At 34.5% G+C, this 20,253-nt stretch overlaps 1 protein-coding gene across 1 annotated transcript in view; it reads left to right on the top strand.

Annotated features, from left to right (window-relative positions):
• Nucleotides 1-20,253, top strand: part of ULK4 (unc-51 like kinase 4) — a 177,391-nt gene that overhangs the window by 77,250 nt on the left and 79,888 nt on the right. Inside the window, exon 31 of the mRNA XM_026034836.1 lies at nt 2,575-2,623. Coding sequence (XP_025890621.1) covers nt 2,575-2,623 — 49 coding nt within the window. The remainder of the gene's footprint in view (nt 1-2,574; nt 2,624-20,253) is intronic.

The raw sequence follows: 20,253 nt of genomic DNA on the forward strand, positions 1-20,253 counted from the left end.
GTCTCCTACTCTGGAGGTCTTCAAAACCCGCCTGGATGCCACCCTGTGTCACGTGCTGTAGGTGTGCCTGCTTGAGCAGGAAGGTTGGACTAGATGATCTCTAGAGGTCCCTTCCAACCTTAAATATTCTGTGATTCTGTGATTCTGTGATTCTGTGATTCCTATCCCTCATCCCCTCCTTCTCTCCAGGGCCATTTGAAACATAAACTAGAATTGCTGAGACAGCTCAGTAACTGGAATTGAAGGATAACTCCGTTCAAGTAACAATTAACTCTAAAACAATTTACACCTGTTAGATTAATAGATCTTTTTTGTGATCGTTTTTATGGTTGACACTGCTGTAAACTGTGTCTTGGTTTATGCATGGTCATTTTATGCAATTATAAATCTACAGCCTGATTAGGGCAAATTCCTGTAATAGAGTGAGATATAGACGAAAGTATTAGTCTCTTATCCAAGTAGTATTCTGTGGCTTTCTTTTTTATTAAAAAATTATTATGATGATAATTTAATATGTTGATTTTTGAAAATTAAGAGCTTAAGTCCCAATGTCTTAGGAAATGAATTTCTTCACATTTTGATGGTAGAAATTTACATGTTTTGTTTGGCTAGGGATGATCTGCCACTGTAGGTACATGCATGTAAATCATACCTATAAAGGAGGAAAAATTCCATATGTGTTCTATTTGAAGATAGAATTTATTTAAATGTTAGCTACACAGATACAATTGTTAGACTTGAATTTAGAAAAAGAAAGTCATGACCTTATTTCTTTATTTCACAAGTGACTCCAGATGAGAAGATCTGTTGTTTTCACTGTATGTCTTTTCTAGCCTTGTGTACCGCCCAGGTTGAACACATGCAACTGAAACATTGAKCCCGTTGCTTTTTCAATAGACAAGGAATTCTGCATAGGGAACAATGTGCAGTTATTTCTTATGCCCAATAAGTAAGCAGTTGATTTTATACTGTCTCGCCAATATAACTGATATTAACGTACACCAGAACAATTCATGTGAGGAGTCGATGCAATGCGGTGTAGATTCTTATTCTCATATCAGGTGTTGCCTTTTGCAAGTGCTGAGAAAAGGCTTAAACTTTAGACCAGAAGCTCTATCATAAGGCCCTTGATCTCAGTAGGAAAAGTCACTGCTGGGGTTTTTGGGAAGTCTTTTGCAGGAAGACAGTTTAAGATGCCTTGGGAAAGGAGATCTTGCACATTTTTTTGAAAGCAAAATTGGAGGCTTCTGAAAAATGTTAAATAGGTGGATCGTACTGGTTTTGAGTTTTATAAAAATTAAAGCCATTTTTGATTATACAGATATAGATTTGAATGAGGAAATGATAGGACCTGAATTAATGTCTTAAAAATGTCTATGGAGCACAAACTTTGATTTATTTTAGAATATAGCTATTCTATGAAATAAATTCAGGGCTAAACTCCCCTTTCATCAGTTTAAGACTTTTCCTTCTAAAACTCTTTAAATGTCAGGTGGCAGTGGAGAGTGTGATAATATCACCACTCCTCTTTTGCACATGTACACGAAGCTGGGATAAATCAGATTTAAGCTTTGTCACAGAAATGTCTTAATACATGTCTTGCTGTGACTCCATCCGTCAGCTAAGTTATCTACATAACTTTCCTCAAAGGTTGCAGCTCTTTTTTGGTTGAATCATCAAGGTTTGCAGGTGACCTTCAAGAATGGCCATTTTGGCCCCAGGTTATCTCAGCGGAAACTATAGGTGACTTTGTAGCTCTGTACCAGGTRGGTCTGCTTACAGTTTTTGAAACCAGGTGTGTTACTCTTTGCCACAAAATCGTTCTCCAAAGTTTCACCTAAAACAGAAATCCTTAGTTATTCTTGGTATTCTGTTGTACTTTACTGACAATTTGTTATTAAATATAAAGCTCTTTGAGTTTTAGGAATAGAAAAAGCAGTAGTATTATGGAGTATTGTTTGTTAAATATTGTTTTTGAGAATAATTTCTTTTATATGTGAAGATATGTGTCTGATTTTAGTAGGAAAATATAGCTAAGTTATTTTGGGTAACCGTTCCTAAGGACTTTTAAAAGAAATGTGTGGAAGTATGTCATTTATTGCTAATATGTTAAAACCAAAAAGGTAGCTAATGGAGTATACATTGAAAAGGAGAAATATGACATATTTATAATTTTACTATGTACTTTGTGGGTCTATTATTGCAAATTATTTTTGTGCTGTTATGTTGACTGTTTCATAGTCTGCGTAGTGTTTTGTTTCTCAATTTTAATTAATTTCTGCCATTTAAAAATATTAATTTACCTTATGGTCCATTCACATGCAAAACATCAGTGAAGCGGATCTAGAAATAATTTCCAAAGCAGTATACATTGCTGCTTCTACTCAAGAGCTGAAATGGAATTCATTTTTGTGTTAGTAAAAAAAGAGATGCTGGGTCATGGATTTTAGCAACAACTTCCGTATTGCTTTTGCAATCCTTTTGCAAATTTAGTATGTTAAATAAGAATTTAGTATGTTAAATAAGAACTCTCTTAAAATAGTTTTAAAATATGTTTATTTATATTCATTTCAGCTTTGTCGAAGAAAACCACCTTGTTCCTGTTATTTTCCAGGTGATCTTGGTAAGAATAAATTTAGTCTTTTATATGCCTTAATATATGTAATGTATGTTTCAAATCAAGACATGTTTATAAATCTTATAAATAAATATTATAAATAAAATGAAGTCTATCAATACAAAGGGTTTTAGTGCAGACAGACATATATCTGGTGCTGCTTATCTGTATATACACTTTCTTTTAGAAAGACCTTTTTTGAGCTGTATAAAAATCTGAACAGGATAATTATTTCATATGATTCATGATTAGAAGGATATATTTGGGTACTCAAATGTCAAGGGCCAAAGAAAATTTGTTTTATTTAACAGTATCAAACCAGGGTTTGATTATGATAATCTCCCCTCCCGTTGTTCATTCCTGTGAAATATCTTTCAATATGAAATATTAAAGATGTTATTTTAAACAATAATATACTGAATACTGAATAATATACTGAATACTAAATAGAGATCATGGGGAAAAAAGTAGTGATRGATTGCAAACTAAAAAGAAAAACATGCTAATGAGGAAAAATAAGGAAAAAAATATCTATGGGATATTTTTATATCTGAATATTGAGGTGTCTGCTAGCCCTCTAATTGATAATTCCTGGGATTTTTTTTTTAACCTTTTTTTATTCATAAACTTCTATCAGGTAAGTGTTCTGTTATATAAGCCTGTTCTTGATGAATATGCATGATTGTTACAGAGAAGGCAGAATGCACAGTTCTTAATGTATCATTCTTGAAATTCACTCTTACTCAGGGTGGAACACATTCATAAATGYGATTCTCAATCAAGTTTGATCTTTCTTTTTTCAATTTATTTTTGCCATTTCTTTTCCTTTGCAGTAATTTATTTTACCAYCTATTGTTATAAATCACTTCAAAACCAGATATTCAGATAACCCCTTTTTATTAAAACTATCTCTKTATGTTAACAGACTTTTCCAGTAGCGTGCAGAACTTTTATTATATCTGGTGTATATGTATATGAACATACAAGTCTGAGAAGCTCTTATTCTGACAAGACTTAACAATTAAATCAGCATTTCGTAAACAAATTATATGGACTGAAGTTTTACTTACAGGTAGTCAAATGTTTTGTGGTAAATATTATCAAGTACCTAACTAAAGTTTAAAATTTTGAAGATTTACTGACAAAAATTTACCCCCAGTGTATGCGCTTTGGCTTCATGTGTGCTAGAAATAGCTTTTTAGAGAATAGAAAGTACCTAAGCTGAATGATTGTTAGTTCACAAAAATTCAGAGGTAACTTAAAACTTGAAGCTTATTGTTAAAGCTCTGAGAGGAAAAACCTTTCARTTTTTAGAGACAGGAAAAAAACCCCACTGTTTTCAATGTGCTTTGTTTGGCGAGTCACCATCCATGGTAGTTTAGCCCCAAGTGTGCACTGRCTGTGATAGTAGCTTGCCAAAGGAATGTAACTCTCAAACCTACAAACTATCTGAAAAATCAGTGTATCATATAAAAATATTCATTTTGGTTATCATAATATACTGTCAAAGTGATTTTTTTAACTGGAATTGAAAGTGTTGATTTTAACATTAATAATGTTTCTAAATTGTGTATTCATATTTGTATTTTATACTGCTATAGATTTATTTCTAAGCAAGTTGGTGTATTAAAGTTGGGGTATGTGCAATTTTTTTAGTCCATCTTCATTTTTTTCATTGATACTTGTTGTATCCACTGAGGAGAAAAATTAATCAAAATTGAGGTCCCTGGGGAAAAAAAAAAAAAAAAAAAAAAAAGAATCTTCCACACATCATAAATGTTCCCTGTCCTTTCTTTAGGGCTATCCAAGTCTAAACGATTGCACTAAAAATTCTGTATGACTCGTGAAATTGTATTTTTCTGCAGATAAATTTTAAAGATAAAGCTAATGATGCAGGTGATGAGGAGCTCGGTGCTATTCTGTATTTTAAAGTCCACTAGTCACTTGTGTTGCTGTCCTATTAGTGTGTAGCACAAGTTTTAACCCACCAGKATCTCTCAGGCCAACTTCCACTGTCAAATGATTTTTGCTCCATCCTGTGTTTTTAAAGGTCAGTGATCACATGAGATATGAGGGAGCATGGATGGCTTTTAAAGACACATCCCTTTAATGAAAATACCTTTCTAGTCAGTCTATTATTAATTATGCTGGTAAATGATATCTTGCTTTTAAATAACATCAACTAATGGCAAATATATCTTGGTGACTAAACTGCACAATCTAATTTAAAGGTATAAATTCGGTTATTGTTTTGTATCGTTCATTTGTCTTTAACACCTCTTGACACTGCATAATTTTAGCAAGTCCACATTTTCACTCTTTTTAAGCTTCAGAGATCATAATGACAAAAACTTTATATTTATTTGTTATAAATAAAAGATGTGGAGAAGAATAGGTCTTCGGGCATAGTATCTGCAGGGCAAGATTCCTGGAAGGAAGAATGGATTTTTTAATAGAGTACTGAGAAAGAGTTAAGAAAACTGCTTCCTATTCCCATTGATGAYCCATCTTCATGATGCTGGACAAATGGTATGAGCTTTCTTTCTCAGGTGCTGTTAGTATGCTTAAATTTTTGGGTGTCCAGTGAAGAATTTGGCAAAATTATTAAAAATTGATACTCCGACTTCTGAAAAACAGACCTGTTCACAACTGACCTTGTTGTGTCTCTTAAATGGACATATGATTGTTCTCACTTTCAAAATTCAGAGGGCTGTTCTTTACCTTAAATGAGAAAAAAAATATTACAGTCTAAAATGTCAATATACATCAAAGGAATGTGCTGATGATAAGTTCACTAGTGTTTGGAAGGTATTCAGTGTTAGGAGTACTCTGCAAATGAAAAATGTGAGCAGTCTTTTTCATGACCGTATGTCTGTGTAGACCTATCACCAAGAGAATTGCTAGTGGAAGATGAAAAATAGATGTGGGGAAGCAAATTATCCTTTAAATCACTTGAATATTACAGATTGATATTGCAGATAATAAAATGACTTTTAATAAGGGAAAAATAATAAAGCACATCCTTCTATAGCTCTTTCCCTTCTCTAGAAAATTATTTTGAAGAATTGCTTCTGTTAGAAGAAGTGATAAAGTTACTCACAAAATCACCTGAAGCTCCACATAAGTAATTCTGAGAGAAAAATTGAGTCCGCAGTTCTTGTGACAGTGTTATGTTCTTTTATGAGAAGGAAATTCAGCTATTTGCATCTTAAAAGATTGCTTTCTCTTGCTAGACACTTATATTTTAGTGTATATACTACATCGTGACTTGTATTATATATTTGGTGCTAAGAAAACTCATTTATAAATGATACTCTTACGTGTTTCTTGGTACCTTTTTTTGTATCTTGTCCCAGAAAGACTAAATTTTTACAGATTATAAACACTAGTTCGAAAGTTTTTATAACTTTTTAAGCTAACTGTAACATAGTGGAGAAGAAAAGCACGGACAAGTAGCAAGGTATGTAAGCCCATGCCTTGCAAAATTAGTGACCATGGTTACTACCAGTACAATAATATTTTTCAAATTTCTATGCTATTGCAACTGCGGTGAATCTGAGCTCAATGTTCATGCTATATTTTATTGCTCTTCAAAACTACTTCCATGGAATGGGATATTATTTATTATTTATGTGGAGGGAAGTACTGTGCCCAGTGCAAGAAAGACACTGACATTGTGGGGCGAGCCCAGCGAGTTATACACCATGAGGGCCAGGGTGTTGGTTCCTCATGAGAGGCTGGGAATGCTGTTATTTAGCCTTAGGAAAGAAGGTTTGGGGAAATCTTATTGCTGAATGTTACTTCAGGAGGAAAAAAAAAGAAAAAAGAAAGAAGAAAGAAGAAAAAAGAAAAAAACAAACAAAAAACCAGAAAAACTACTTTATTATACTTGTTATGTGTACAGTTCAGTTTGTATGAATGGCTAGTTCTTGCACATAATTAATCATTTTTGCTACCTTTTCACTACACATACAAACACATCACATACAAAACCTCATCTTTAACACTTATTTTCTAAATAACTATGCATGTAAAATGTGGAGCTGATGCTGTGTAATTAGCTCTGATGGCTGTTTCTGGATGGTCCATGTAATCCCCAGGGTCAGGGTGAGCAGGATCAGGCTTGAGCGCTCCCTAATSAGAGAAGGTGGAAATGGAGTTTTTTGTTTTACAATTTTTTTACTTGAATACCTTGTAATGCAACTGTGCAGGTCCTTCCCTTGTGCCTTTTGTGGTCCCTTTAGTGCCATGTGATCCCCATGCTTGTGTAAAATACTTACACATTGTTTGACTAAGTCCATACACACTTACAAAAAGCTTGTTTACTGTTGTTGAGTCACCTATTTTAGTAGGCCTATATTTGTTTTCAAGGCGAGTATTACTATTAACTAAATTTTGAGAAATTTGCTTTTAAYTAAGAGGTGTCTCAAGCCTCTGCTTTGGCTGTGTGAGATTACTCCTGTATTTCTGTGTGCTAAATATCAGGATAGACGCGGATTTATCTCCAGATGCTGAAGTTATGATGAAGAAAAAGTTGTGGGGGAAATGGCAAGATAGATTCGCATTTTCTGTATAGAAAGAAGTCTTATGATATATCAAATTGAAAATTAGGAAGGGAATGCTGATTCTTTTGATATTTTGTATTGCTCTTTTTTTTTAGTGCAGCATTGTGTACCTTGACATGTAATCTACAGCACAAGAAAAAGATTTTTGCTCTGCAGCAATGTGTTTGTTGGCTGTACTTTCCTCCTTCAGTGAAGAAATGAAGCTTTCTAGTATGAGTACTTTAAATGATCTGTACCATATGAACTRCTAAATCTCTATATTTCCATTTTTAAAAGCATGCAGAAACATAATGGATTTTTGTCACTTTTTATTGGTTTGGAAAGAGAAAAAAAAATGGAAAAGAATGCTCATAGTGGTCTTGACATAGTCCAATATATTTAAACTGACAGATGCCTACAATTCTTAGTAGGTACTGTAAATCGGTATAGATGCTACAGCTTGCTAAGTTCTAATCTGTTTTTACCTGAGTAAGCAAAGCCAGAAATATGTTTAAGGATTTAAAGCCTTTATTGCTATAGACCTTCAGGTATACTTGTGGGTTTTTTGGTTTGCTTTGTTTGGTTTTTTGTTTTTTTTTCCCCCCCCTTGTCAGACACTCTTTTCAAGTCAGGCATTAAGAACAAACATGAATTATATGTATTACTGTTCTTACCATCCCTTTCTACTATACATTTTAACAGTTTTTGAGTGGAATTGTACATTTTGTGAATGTTTGGACTTGCTGCATGTTGGGAAGGAGTATCTATTTTCCAGGCAGGGGTAATTGGTTCCTCTGGAAATCTGGAGCTCTGTCCAGCAATTTAAGTTATACATCACAGCATGGAAATGCTCTATAACTTTCTTTAAGCTGTAGGTCTTTTAACAAGGTAGTTGATATTTTCCTTGTCTGATGTGGCTGAAATCATAGAGAGAMGAAATAGGACAGAGATATGTTAGACTCAAATATTCTTACCCTTCCTTTCTTATATACTCTTAAACTTTTTTTTTCCTTTTGAATTATTATTTTTAATGCAAGTAACATGCAGATCTATTGCTGGTTTTATATCATGTTGAAAATTAAAGTATAGCATATTTCRTGGTTTCCAGATTTATTTTAGTTTTTGTGCCATTTCACTGGCCAAGAGAGCATGATTTGTGTGTATGTCCTTTTATGGCATAGCTTACTTTGTTTTTTTGCTCTAAGATCAGAATATTTTATGATAATAGTTTCTTATATACAAACACCTTTTCTTTTTTTAAACAAAATTTAAGAATTGAGAAGGAAGTTTCTCACTTCCTTCTTTATAAATTCAAGTTTTCTTATTTTTTAATGCATATTCATGTTGAATCCTATGGTTGTATATCTTCATTTGCATTGTCCAGGCTAATGCAGCAAAATAACAATGGATTTTCATRTTCAAGAGGAGAAATATTTTGGAAGATTCATGGAAAAAAAAAAGCATTAAAAATACCTTCTTCTGCTTCTTAGAATGTGTTATATGAGATCTGTGTAGCAACTAAATTAGAAAGGCTATTGTAGTTGTAGAAGTAAGACTGCTTTAGCATAGGAATGGCTTCAGTCTTCAGTCGTGAAGTGAACCCTAAGAGTGTCATATCGCTATAAACACTTCTGGATAGTGCACAGTCTAGTACAGTAGAGGGGAGCTGCTCTTCCATTTCTACWTCCAAGTAGAGAGGTCAGATGCCAAAAACTGTAATAATCTGAAAAAATATAAAATAAAACATATTTAATTTTAAAACCTGGAGTAATGACCTAAATCTCGGGATGGKTTTTTATTTTCATTTTAACTGTTCTAAATAGCTGTTTCAATTTATAAATAAATCTGTGACTGGAAGAGGGTACCAATAATTCTTCCAACTTTCTATGTCTTAGAGCATTCACATGTGGAATTATGAGTAGCTCAGAGTAGGAGGTTAGGSAGCTGAACTGAAAAATTTACTTTACTGATCCTTGCTAGAAGAGTTAGTAGAGAGATCCTTGCTATTTCCCTGTTAGTAGGTAGTATGATTCAACAGGATTASAAGTGCAGATTGAAGGTGTTGGAACCAAGCACTCAACAGGCATTCTATAGACATTTCAGGGGGCTTTATATTAGGCTACCTCTAAAGGACCCAATGACTTGAGTGCTTTGGGTTCCTGCAGGGTGTCTTCAAGTTCTGTTTCATCTGAAGGGGATTGGGTACACGTGCCCCAAACCTACTCTGCATCTTACGAAAGCACAGCAAGTGTAATGATCACGAGGTGCTCTGCAGAGCTGAAATTATAATACAGAGGCATCATTAATGAACTCTTTTCCTGAGCATGTTGTCAAGACATAAATAGAGCAATCTTGCATGATGAGTCCCTCTGAACGAATTAGAATGAAGGTTTGGCTCTTGAAATGTAATATGTATTAGGACAAACATGTCTTAATTGTGTCCTAATGTCTTAAAAATTCCCTAATTATGGGGAAGCTATAAAATGTGATGGTGTTTGTGTAGGTGAAGAAAAGCATGCCCAGCTGCRTTACTTTGAGCTGTAAATCTCTCTATATTTGCTAAATGCTGTTATTCAAGATCTAATCCTGCATTTTTTTTCTATCAATTGCATTAGTTTTCATCATGAAAGGWTTCAGCTGAGTTGCAGGAAGTCATAAAAACACGTGAATACTAAAGCAGAGCAGCTTTGGAAATTCTTCTCTCGGCCTTTTTATCCTCTCCCTCCCTACTCCCACATTTCTGAATTACTGCTCTCCAGTCTTGTTTTGCAGCACTGTTGTATGCTGGTCCTTYTTAAAAAATATACTGGCTAGTATAACTTGTTAACCTGTTAGGGAACATGCTAAATATCCACTACTTAATGCTAAATATCTGCTGTTTATGTCCAGGAGACAACTGGAGAACATTTATAGAAGTAAAACTAAAGCCGTTAGAAGCTATGGGGWGAAATTCTGACCTTTCCATTACTAGTGTGAATTTTGTGGGAGTTTTTAAGACGTATTTTTACCCATGGTTTGTATTGGTGGTATATTGATAGTTTCTATATTTATTTATTTATTCACTAATGGAGCAACAATATAAAAGCAAAACATCATTAATTCCGAACTTCGTATTTATCGCTCTGATTAAGACTAGACCACAGATTTATAACCTTCTTTTGCAAAGCAAATGTCAAGTCACAGAGAAAGCATAAGGAAAAACAGATACTGAGGTAAAGCTGAGGTGCTTCCTTTTCAGAACAAGAGTTACAGCCCATGGGACTAGAATTTTACTGTGACATTATCACCGTTCCCTTCCAAGATTGGGGTGTATCTGTTGATCTCATCTAAGTAAATATTGGTGTAGAAATGTAGCAATTGCTGACTGTACATCTATTGCCCAGCTGCATTGTGATGGCCAGGATAATAGGCTATTGTGTGCTTCACAATGGAGCTGGTACAAGGATATTGAGCACCGTGAATAGCTTCTGCCTGGCTGAGGTTCTATATTATAGTTTTGACCTCTGGTCATTTGTCTAGAATCCTGCCTGGCTTGGATTCATTCGCATATAATACATGCCTTATGTTAATGTCCTTTGGAAGAATTCATATTGAGAAATGATAATTAGATTTTAGAATGCCAGTCTTCCATGAAGTAAAGCAATTTAAATCTTCATCTCTACTCTTGCCTTTCTGTTCTTAACTATCGTTATTTAGTCATTGGTTTGGGTATTTTGTTTCTGATCACATTTTGTTTTATAAAGATTTTTTAAAGGCAAATTTAAAAAACGTTGCTATGCTAAAGTAAATTTATTGTTAAATATATGCAGAAAGGTTACATCTACCATGGCCTAGTCTTAGTTTACCTTCTCTAACTTTCTAATAACAATTTTAACAGTAGCGTCATCTCAAAGAATCAGCTGAAATGTTGGTAGGGTTTTTTTTTCTGTTTGTATTGCTAGTCTCCTGCTTGTATTAGAAGGGTCAGTTTTTGCCCCTTGTTTGCTTTGGGTAAGTAGTTCTTTATTACTCATGTGAGTAAAGAAGACAAAATTGTGCCCTGAATCTACTTTCTTTTCTTTTTTAGTTCTTTTTTTGCTTGGCTTCTTTTAAACTCCTACCTGCAAAATAAAATGTGCTTACCAAATAACATACTGTATGGTGGCTGACAGTTTTCAGATTGCAGTTTAGTTGATAACCATAAATCGATCCCTGTGGCAGGTAGTGAAAGCTCTGCTTTGGTAGATGCTGATGCCTTTAATTTTCCATCCCTTTATTGTGTGATTTGATGTTCAGTTTGCAAGGAGATTAAATTTTGTACAAGGATGAAGTAGAATTTGAATAGAGTTCCATCAACATTTGCAATAAAACTTAGGACAGAGCAAAAAATAACACGTGCATGTGTTGCTGGCTCCTTTCATTGCCGCAGAGAGCTAAGGATTTTCCTGTGAACAGTCTGCTTCATTTGTGAAGTTGCCCATTGGTTTGGCCTGTAACAAGTTCTGGAGCAGGATTTAAATTCGCAGCACGTAGCTGTCTTTAGGGCTCACATCTGGATGGCATTGCAGGAGCATATTGCTGAGAGCAAACAGCCTAGCCGTTTTGATGCTAACAATGGAGCCTGAGAAAACACGGGATGCCTGAATAAGATTCCATTAAAAAAGGGGGAGCGAGAGGGATGTCTAATGCAGCCCATTTAATGTGGAACTCTCCAGAGAGTGAAGTGGGGATTCTGCCTGCTGCCCTTATTAAAGACCGGTGGAGAAGATGCTCGCTGGGTGAATGGTATCTCCATAACAGACGCTCTTATTACTCATGAATACGTTTCTAATTATATCTTAATGATCTCAACCACAAATAGGAAAACAAAAATCTTTGTCTCCCTGAGTGGTTACCTTAGTGCCTGCAGGAYTGGCAAGGTTTAGATTATCCATCGCCTCTCACTAATCCCAGGGGACTTCATTGTGAAAAATGAGACTTGTTTATGATGGGGAATTAAATTGCTGTAAAAGGTTATTTCAACAGACAGTTGGGAAATCATAATAAGATAATTTAGTGAAAAGGGGAGCTAAAGTATGCTTAATGAAACATGATTAGATTTAATTTTCTTGCTATTTCAGTCATTAAAGGTACATTATCCTTTCTCAKACTTCATTTGGGCTCTTTGCCATAGACTCGCTTTTTAGTAACAGAAACTTATGTGTTCCATTAAGATATGAAAATGGCTAATAGGACCACACTCTTCTGTCCCTATTTTTTTTTAATTCAGTTACCAACTTTTCAGATAGATTTTAGCTATTTTCATTTTTCAGCCTCTTATTTCCTCATAYCTATTGAGCTCGTTTTTCAGTATGAATAACTATTCAAGGAGAACAGATTGAATGGAATGATGGAAAATAACAATAGAATTAACTTAAATAATATCTGTAAAATAGCTTTTTATGAGTAATTAAAAAATTAACTCCTTTAGCTATTCCTAATATGTATGTCCCAATAAAGCTAATGTTTTCAATCAGTTCATACAAAATATATTTCTATGCTATCGTAAAGCAGTGGTCCATTTACTGGGCTTTTTTTTTTTTTATTCTTTCCTTCTTTAGTGTGGTGACAAATTTTGTACCTTTGTGTATGTGATAAAATTTCCTTCTGGCCTCTAGTGRTAATAGATTTCGTTCCTGATATTTTATTGCCTCTCTCTTAGCATCAAACTACTACTTTTATGTAAAAGTATCCAACTCTTTTTCAAGCTATGATTTTATCTAGGAGTAAAACTACTCTTTGTTAGTAGGCTGTGTAGAGTGAGTAGCTGTATGTTGCTCATAGGGAGCTAATYAACTGTGTTGTTTGAGGAAGATATTTGGGTTATTTAAATGTTCCACTTACGATGTCACTTTGGGTAGTAGGTTTCACTGGGGAAGGCCTCTTAGGAAGCTACACCGTGGCATTTCTGCTTGGTGTAGTAAGGGAGAATGGGGGGAAAAACAGACACAGTAGCCTGTTGGTTAAGAATGCCATAGGGGATTGGGCCAAGTTCATGTCCTTGTCCACAATCAATGATCAGGAATGTCTGACTGGATATCTAAAGATCAGAATATGTATTTTGACTAGCAGGCAAGATATTATATTAGTATCTCTCACCATCTCCTGTAGAAGATTCTTCAGTTTCTATATACAAAATTTCCTTTATAGCAAAGGCCTCTAATGATCTGGGCTTTAATTTAGAACTTGATTTCAGTCCTTTGCAGATCACATGGAAATGTGAACCACTGTGGGGTACAGCTAGTGTGGGAAGCTAGGGAGTAGGTCATTGCAGAAGGAGAATATATTTTTAACATTTGAACTCTTGAGAAATTGGAAAATCCAGATCTGTTTTGAAACACCGTAGTGTTTCAAGTCATTCATTTTTTAATGTTGCTAGAATAGTTTCCCTTTAATTTTATATACATATATACTTTCTTGTGAATTATTTTGTTTAATTTCATCTTTGAAGAAGCAGGTCTTATTTAGAAGAGCTTCCTATTTGCTGATGTTAGTCATTCTTGATCCAGTCTTTGATCCATCTGTTAATCTGCAATAAAAATGGAATAAATTATGGGTGGCATCATGTGTAGCAGCAGTGAACATACTTTCTTTTAAGGCATGGCAGCCCATAACTCTTTGCAAATGCTTATGTGAAGCAGAATAATTATTCTTTCCTTATATTGCTTTAGATCTGAGGCTGGAACAGTTTTTAAAGCCCAAATTGTCCTTTTGCTTCTTATTTGAAGTGTGGGACTTGAGTTCAGAAGAAGACTTTCCAAAAGTGACATTGTCCTTGTGCTGTGAGGGTGCACAAAGGTGCCTTGGGGGATACTGGTGGGACAGTACCTGACAAGGTAGTGTTGGATGGTTTCTTGAAGWGTCTAACACCTGGCACAGTAAAGACTGCTGCTGTGGAAGCAAGATCCTCTGTGCTATACACATCTTGCGTGCTTTTGAAAAGCAGATGCTGTTTTCTGCCTTTTCTTTTTTGATCGTGATAGTTAGAGACAGTTAGTGCTTAAGGTCTTTAACTTTTACTTAATTGCAGTCGCTATGTGAAAAGGTGGATGGTGTCACACAAGTGATTAAATATAGATACCATTTTAACTTGACAAGAAGAATAATCTATTAGCACATATAAGATTGTATTATGTCAGCCCCACATTTCAGGTAGGTTTGGTAGGTTATTATCATGTGTCTTGTCAGCTCTCTTTTCCTTCATGCGCCATTTCACTTCCTTCTCATCAGTTCCTACTCAGATGCTGCATCATAGTCAGTCATCACTGCCAAACCACTGCCAGCAAAAGAAAATGTTGCCTTCACATATCAATGAATTCCAGTGGCTGGAGGATATAATTCCTGTGATTGGTGTTATGTTCATGCTGTCAGCATTTTATAGCACTGAAATGGGGCTGTTACTTTATGAGCATTTTGCTGAATTACATTCCTAAAACACTACATACTAAAGTTAGCTTCATCAAATTCCCTTTTTATAAGGTCACAGGCRCAGACAGAAAAGAAAATAAGTATTATATGCAAAGCACAAAGCAAGAAGGAAAAAAAAATTCTTGATTAAAGGAAAATATTATTTCTGTCTCAGACCAACAAAACCAAAGATATATAGACCTTCTTTGCACAGGCAGAACTAACTTAAAAAGAAACTCTGGAGTCTGGAATCTGCAGTCCCATCCTAGAACATTCTAAGCAAAGAGAAGATACAATCATTCTCTCTTTTTAGTTCACTGAATTTATTTTTGCATATTAATTTTTCATCCTAACTATGTGCCTTTCCTTCTGGGTAGCAGTAATAAAGCAAAATCATATTACCTGATACAGACTTTGATTACAGAATAGTTGGTCGCTCATTTGGTAGACAAATGTAGGCTGATGAGTGGATTGGATCTTCAAGAGAGATAGTTGGGTAACAGTAAAACTTAATTCCTGGTGTCTACAAGTGAAAGCATGATTCCAGTATTTATCTACAGGGGAGAAAAATACTCTACTTCCTTTTTCTTTTTTTTTTTTTTTTGTTCCTATTAAGACATCATTTGGATATAAACTGAAACTGCTCCTTCCAGATAGTCCTGTGTGAGGTACCAAACAGATAGAAATTTTTGGTCACCATGAAAACCACATTGAGTTGGGACTCTAAGCTCATATTAGTAGGTAGAGGAGTATAGTAGTTGACTGTAGTCCTGCCTTGGTGATAAATTCTGAACTTTTACTTCAACATCACACTTGTATGCTGTTCACCTCATTGGATTTCAAGTTCACCCCAGCTCTTTCTATTCTAGGACTTCATATTCATGACTTAGGATAAAAAGAAGGCACATTCATCCCTACAATCTTGAATGAGTTCCAAGATAACACTGTGATAAATAGGGTGCAAGAGAGTGCTTTGCCTCATAAACTGGAGGTAGAATTGACAGTAAAGATGATATACCAGTGATTTAAAAGCAAATATTTTAGAGAAATGGTTTATCCATAAACCCTATTCCTATATGTCACAGAGTAATACAGCTAAAGTAGTAACAAATGAAAATGTAAATGAAAAACATTTATCCATTTGATTAAGTGTTTACAGTGCACTAATGTTCATGATTCGAAATTAACTAGTTAAATGACATAATTGAATCTGCCATCCAGGATGTCTTTTCTTCAGGGTTCAATTGTCTGGAAATGGGACCTAGATTTTGTCCTCATCCTGTGACCTCCTGCAACATTGCAAGGAAGGGAGGAAGAAAGGAGGCTGATGAGTTGGAAGGAGGTTGTTATAATTTAGGTTAGGGACTGGCAAAATAACATGGATTGTCTTCCTTTGACCATGGATCACTGAATAAAGAAAAATCTTGATGAGTATWCTTTACCTATACTATTTCTGTATAGTGGATTTGAATTTCAGTCTTAACTCGTAGTATTAAAGTGAGTAGTGTTTATTGTCTGTAATGACACAGAAAATACTTGACTGTTGTGACGATAAGTAGAATCATATAACAGTTTATATTTAATCAGCATGTCGTTTTACTAAATATAATTTTTATTTATTGTTATCAATCAGCTCTTACTTTGTCTTTCCAGTTCCCTAATGTGAATGCAATTTACTTGAAGCATAATTGCTTGTCTGTCCAAGCCCAGGACAGATGCATGAAAGAGACGATGCAGTCTAGCTCATGGGGCTGTATTACCTTTTAGGACTCTTCAGCCAGTCAGTTCATTTTATTTATGTATATATATTTCTGTGAACAATATATAAAAATATATGAATACATATATTATATATAGATACATATTATATATGTGTTTGTATATATATACACACATACATACATATATTTTAATATATATATATATTTCAATATTGTTGGCTCTCACCTGCTTTGAGACATGGGGCCTTGATGCCATATAATAGAAAATATATTTTTTTCCTTCAGAAATAAGTTGAGTGTCGAAGGGCTGAGACCTGTTCAGAGCAGTACTCATATTTTGAGCTGGATAAATGTTGATAGCTGATATGAGCAGTCTGGGTGGAGAGCATGTTGACTTTCTAAATGCACCTCTCCTTGGGAAAATGCAAACCCCAGAGCAATTATAAGGAAACAGGTGTCCAAGACTGAGATTAACGTGTTGCCTTAAGGAAAGATTATTTAAAATCCAGAGATGTCTAATGCCTTTCAGAATAAGAATTAACTTTTTGGCAAATACCTAAATTCATAATCTGAATTATTGAAGTTGTCAGAAGTAATTTATAAAATGACTTAGAAGATGTCAAAATGTAGTCAAACTATATTGTGACTCTAATAGCAGTGTTCAACAGATGCTTGCTCTTAATGTAACAATTTCTCATTTTTTCCAATGTTATTTATTTGGAATAAATAGAACTTATCAATATTTTTTCATTTTCTGTTAAGTTTATAGGCTGAGAAGAGATGAATGAGTGAAAAACAATATTTCAATCTAAATATTATTATTTGAGTGCAGAAGGAATAAAACAAAGGGTCAAAACAAAAATTAAATACGTGTATTTGTTCCTGCCACTTTTGACAGCTTTAGTATCTCTCCTCAATCTAACTAAATTCTGGTAGGAAAAAGATTTCTCTCATTCAAACAGGTTCTGTTTTTCTGTATTGCTTAGCTTGTCAGCTTTCATTAACGTAGGTTGACCAGTGCTTATTGGATGCCCTTCTCTCCAGTACTATTGAGTTTTGGGGGAGTCTGTGAATATAAAGAGTCAAATATTCAATTTCAGACTGAGGAGAACAATGGATATTTTGCCCAYTCCTTCGGAAACCGCATCTTCAGGAATGGTATTTTTGTCTGGATCTCACAAGCCACAGTAGACAGTGTAATTATTGAATCAATTTTGATTTCTTTTTTTAACTATAAATTTAGCAATTAATTAGCCGTAGAGAGGAGATCAGGTTTGGGGGAAAGGAGATAGAGACCAGTTCCTCAACAGCTGATGATGAGTTAGGGAAGTTGTGTGGAGTTTGAGACCAGTGTTCAGATCCTGCACAACCCAGTTCCAGCAGAGATTTGAAACTGTTTTTTTTTTTTTTTTTTTTTTGTAATATTCCAGCTAAGCGCTCTAACCCAGTATCTTCTTCTTGGAAATTTCATGATTTAGTGGTTAATAGCAGCTTCCAAGTGACTTTCCTGTACAAATGTGTCACTCATACTTGAGACTTTACAAAGCAGCTATGAATTGTGGAATTAAGCATGAATTTACTGCTGTGTTGGGATCAGTTACTGTTTGAGCTTCAGAACACACCACTGTGAGTACTCCCAAGGTGCCAGGATATTCCTTGATATGAGGAATTTAATGCCCCAGAGTAAGATATCTATGTAAATTCTCTTTAGTACTGCCTCTTCAGTCTCAAGAAGATTTTTTATTTAAGGATGTGCTGGATGTTATTCACAAACACTAGTTTAAATGTTAGAGAGGCTAATTTCCCTAATCCTCCACTCTAGGTGGTGTAAGAAACATATTGACATTCTTTTCTTTGTATTATCTTATAACTCTCATGCTTGTTGATGTGTGGCAGTTTTGTAATTCTTATTAATTTACTACTTAAACTACTCTTCTTGGAGTACCATGACTTTTTCAACTTCTACAAATTGAAACCTGAAGTGATTATACTCTTCATGGGTTAAAATATAACATAAAAACATGTCTTTTTGTACACCATGCTTTCCCAACATCTCTTTTATTTTGGAGTTCTATTCTCATAGGATCTGGATGCAAGAGAATAAGTGAGAAGAGAAGAATAGAAAGCTTATTTCTGTTGTAAATTCTTAATTTTCGCTTCACAAAGGAAGTATTTGCATGTGTTGATGGAAGCTAGTTTTCTGAAAGTACCAAATTTTCATTCTGCAGAGGGAACCTTCTGTAGAGAACCATTTGTTGTAAGTGCTGCCTCCCCTTCTTATCCCTCATTGCATTCTGACTATTGATATAGCTACACTTAGATGCTTGTCTCTAAGATAACAAAAAATTAGGGCAAGTGAAAGGGATGCTGCAAATGAGTTCTAGGGTGCATAGAAAGAGTGTTACAAGAACGATTTCCATCAGAGACCTAAGTTGATGGTTGAAACGTACTTCTCGAAAAATTCTATTGTAAAGTTTTGCATCCCTTACTGCGGTGGGATAAGAGAAAAGACTGACAATATTTGTTTTGGTTAACATGCTAACAAGAGGGATGTCTTTTGTGGAATGTTCTTCTAGTTTAGATCATGGCATTATGTTTATATTAGAGATCATATTTACACAGTTTTTGCCTAATTGATCTTAAGGATCAGAAACAACAAAATTAAAAGCTTCATTAGCCAGCTATGTACATGTAGGTGGTTTAACTTTATTTCTTAGTTGACTTTCTCTTGTGATTGAAGAGCAGTGCATATGCTGTTCTGAGTGTCTTCTACAGGTTGTACAGTAATGATACCAGCTTTGCATGAAAGGGTTGTATTGTTATATTTAGACAGGCTTTGGTCTTCTGTTTCATATATACAAAGTAATAAAATATATAAAAATAAACTAGGTTGAATGCAATATTAGAGTGAGCTCTTGTTAAAAATTCATGTTAATATCAATGCTTTGGTTTATTTCATGTTGCCTGTTCCATGCCACAGAACCTCAAATAAATAACAGAATCTTTTAGCAAATGTAGTTCACTTTTATAATTTTCTTCTTTCAATGAATTTACTGTATGAAAAATCAAGATCTCTTGTTCTGTCTCCTTAGTTATCTAATCTGTGTTCCTAGGTCATACGTAGGCTTGAGAAGGAGAGCCTATATTATGATTAAAGTTTATATACTCTGATTTCATTGAATGAACAGTATGAGTAGTCCTTAGGCTCAATTATATCACATCTCCAAAATTAGCATTTATTGCATTTTTATTTTCTGAAAGCTAGGATAAATGACTGGGAGTCACATATATGAAATTTCCCAAATCAGTAGTTTCTTAATCACAATTGCTTTCTTTTTTTTCATTATCTAAATTGTAATTAAAATACTGTAGGSTGCCTGAGCTGTTCTGAGTTCTGATACACTGAAAGGAAGAGAATTGGTGACTTAAGACCAAGGTGTCTTGCTGATGTTCACACACCCACCTCATTAATTCACACCCTGTTACCTAACTGGCTTTAAAAAATAACTTGCCTGATCTCTTTTAGTAACATACAACCCTTCAAAATTAGAATGGAAAGTTTAATGACCTAAATACAGTGCAGTCTTGTTTGAAAAGCCTGATTTATTTTCTGTGCTTTTTCTTTCTTTCTTTCTTTCTTTTTTTTTTTTTCTTAATACTAGTATTTCCTTGTTATGCCCTTGGTATTTCATAGCTGTCCTTTTTAAGCACTGAAGCAATTAGTTTTGAGAAGGCTGATTCTTCAGGGTCCAGTGCTTTGCTGCCTTTCATACGCCAAAGCTGTAYATTTTAATGAAGTCGTTTCATCTGTGTTGCCAAACACTAGAATTTTGCTKCTTCAATTCTAATTATCTCTGCTGGCAAATGCTATGTTTTATTAAAGCTGTCAAGTGCACTGTTCATTAAATGTCCACAGTCTGTGGTGTCATGCACACAAATTACATCA

Source organism: Nothoprocta perdicaria, unplaced genomic scaffold (genome assembly GCF_003342845.1).
Source record: "Nothoprocta perdicaria isolate Ctin4 unplaced genomic scaffold, notPer1 scaffold_150, whole genome shotgun sequence".
In the NCBI taxonomy this organism is placed as follows: Eukaryota; Metazoa; Chordata; class Aves; order Tinamiformes; family Tinamidae; genus Nothoprocta; species Nothoprocta perdicaria.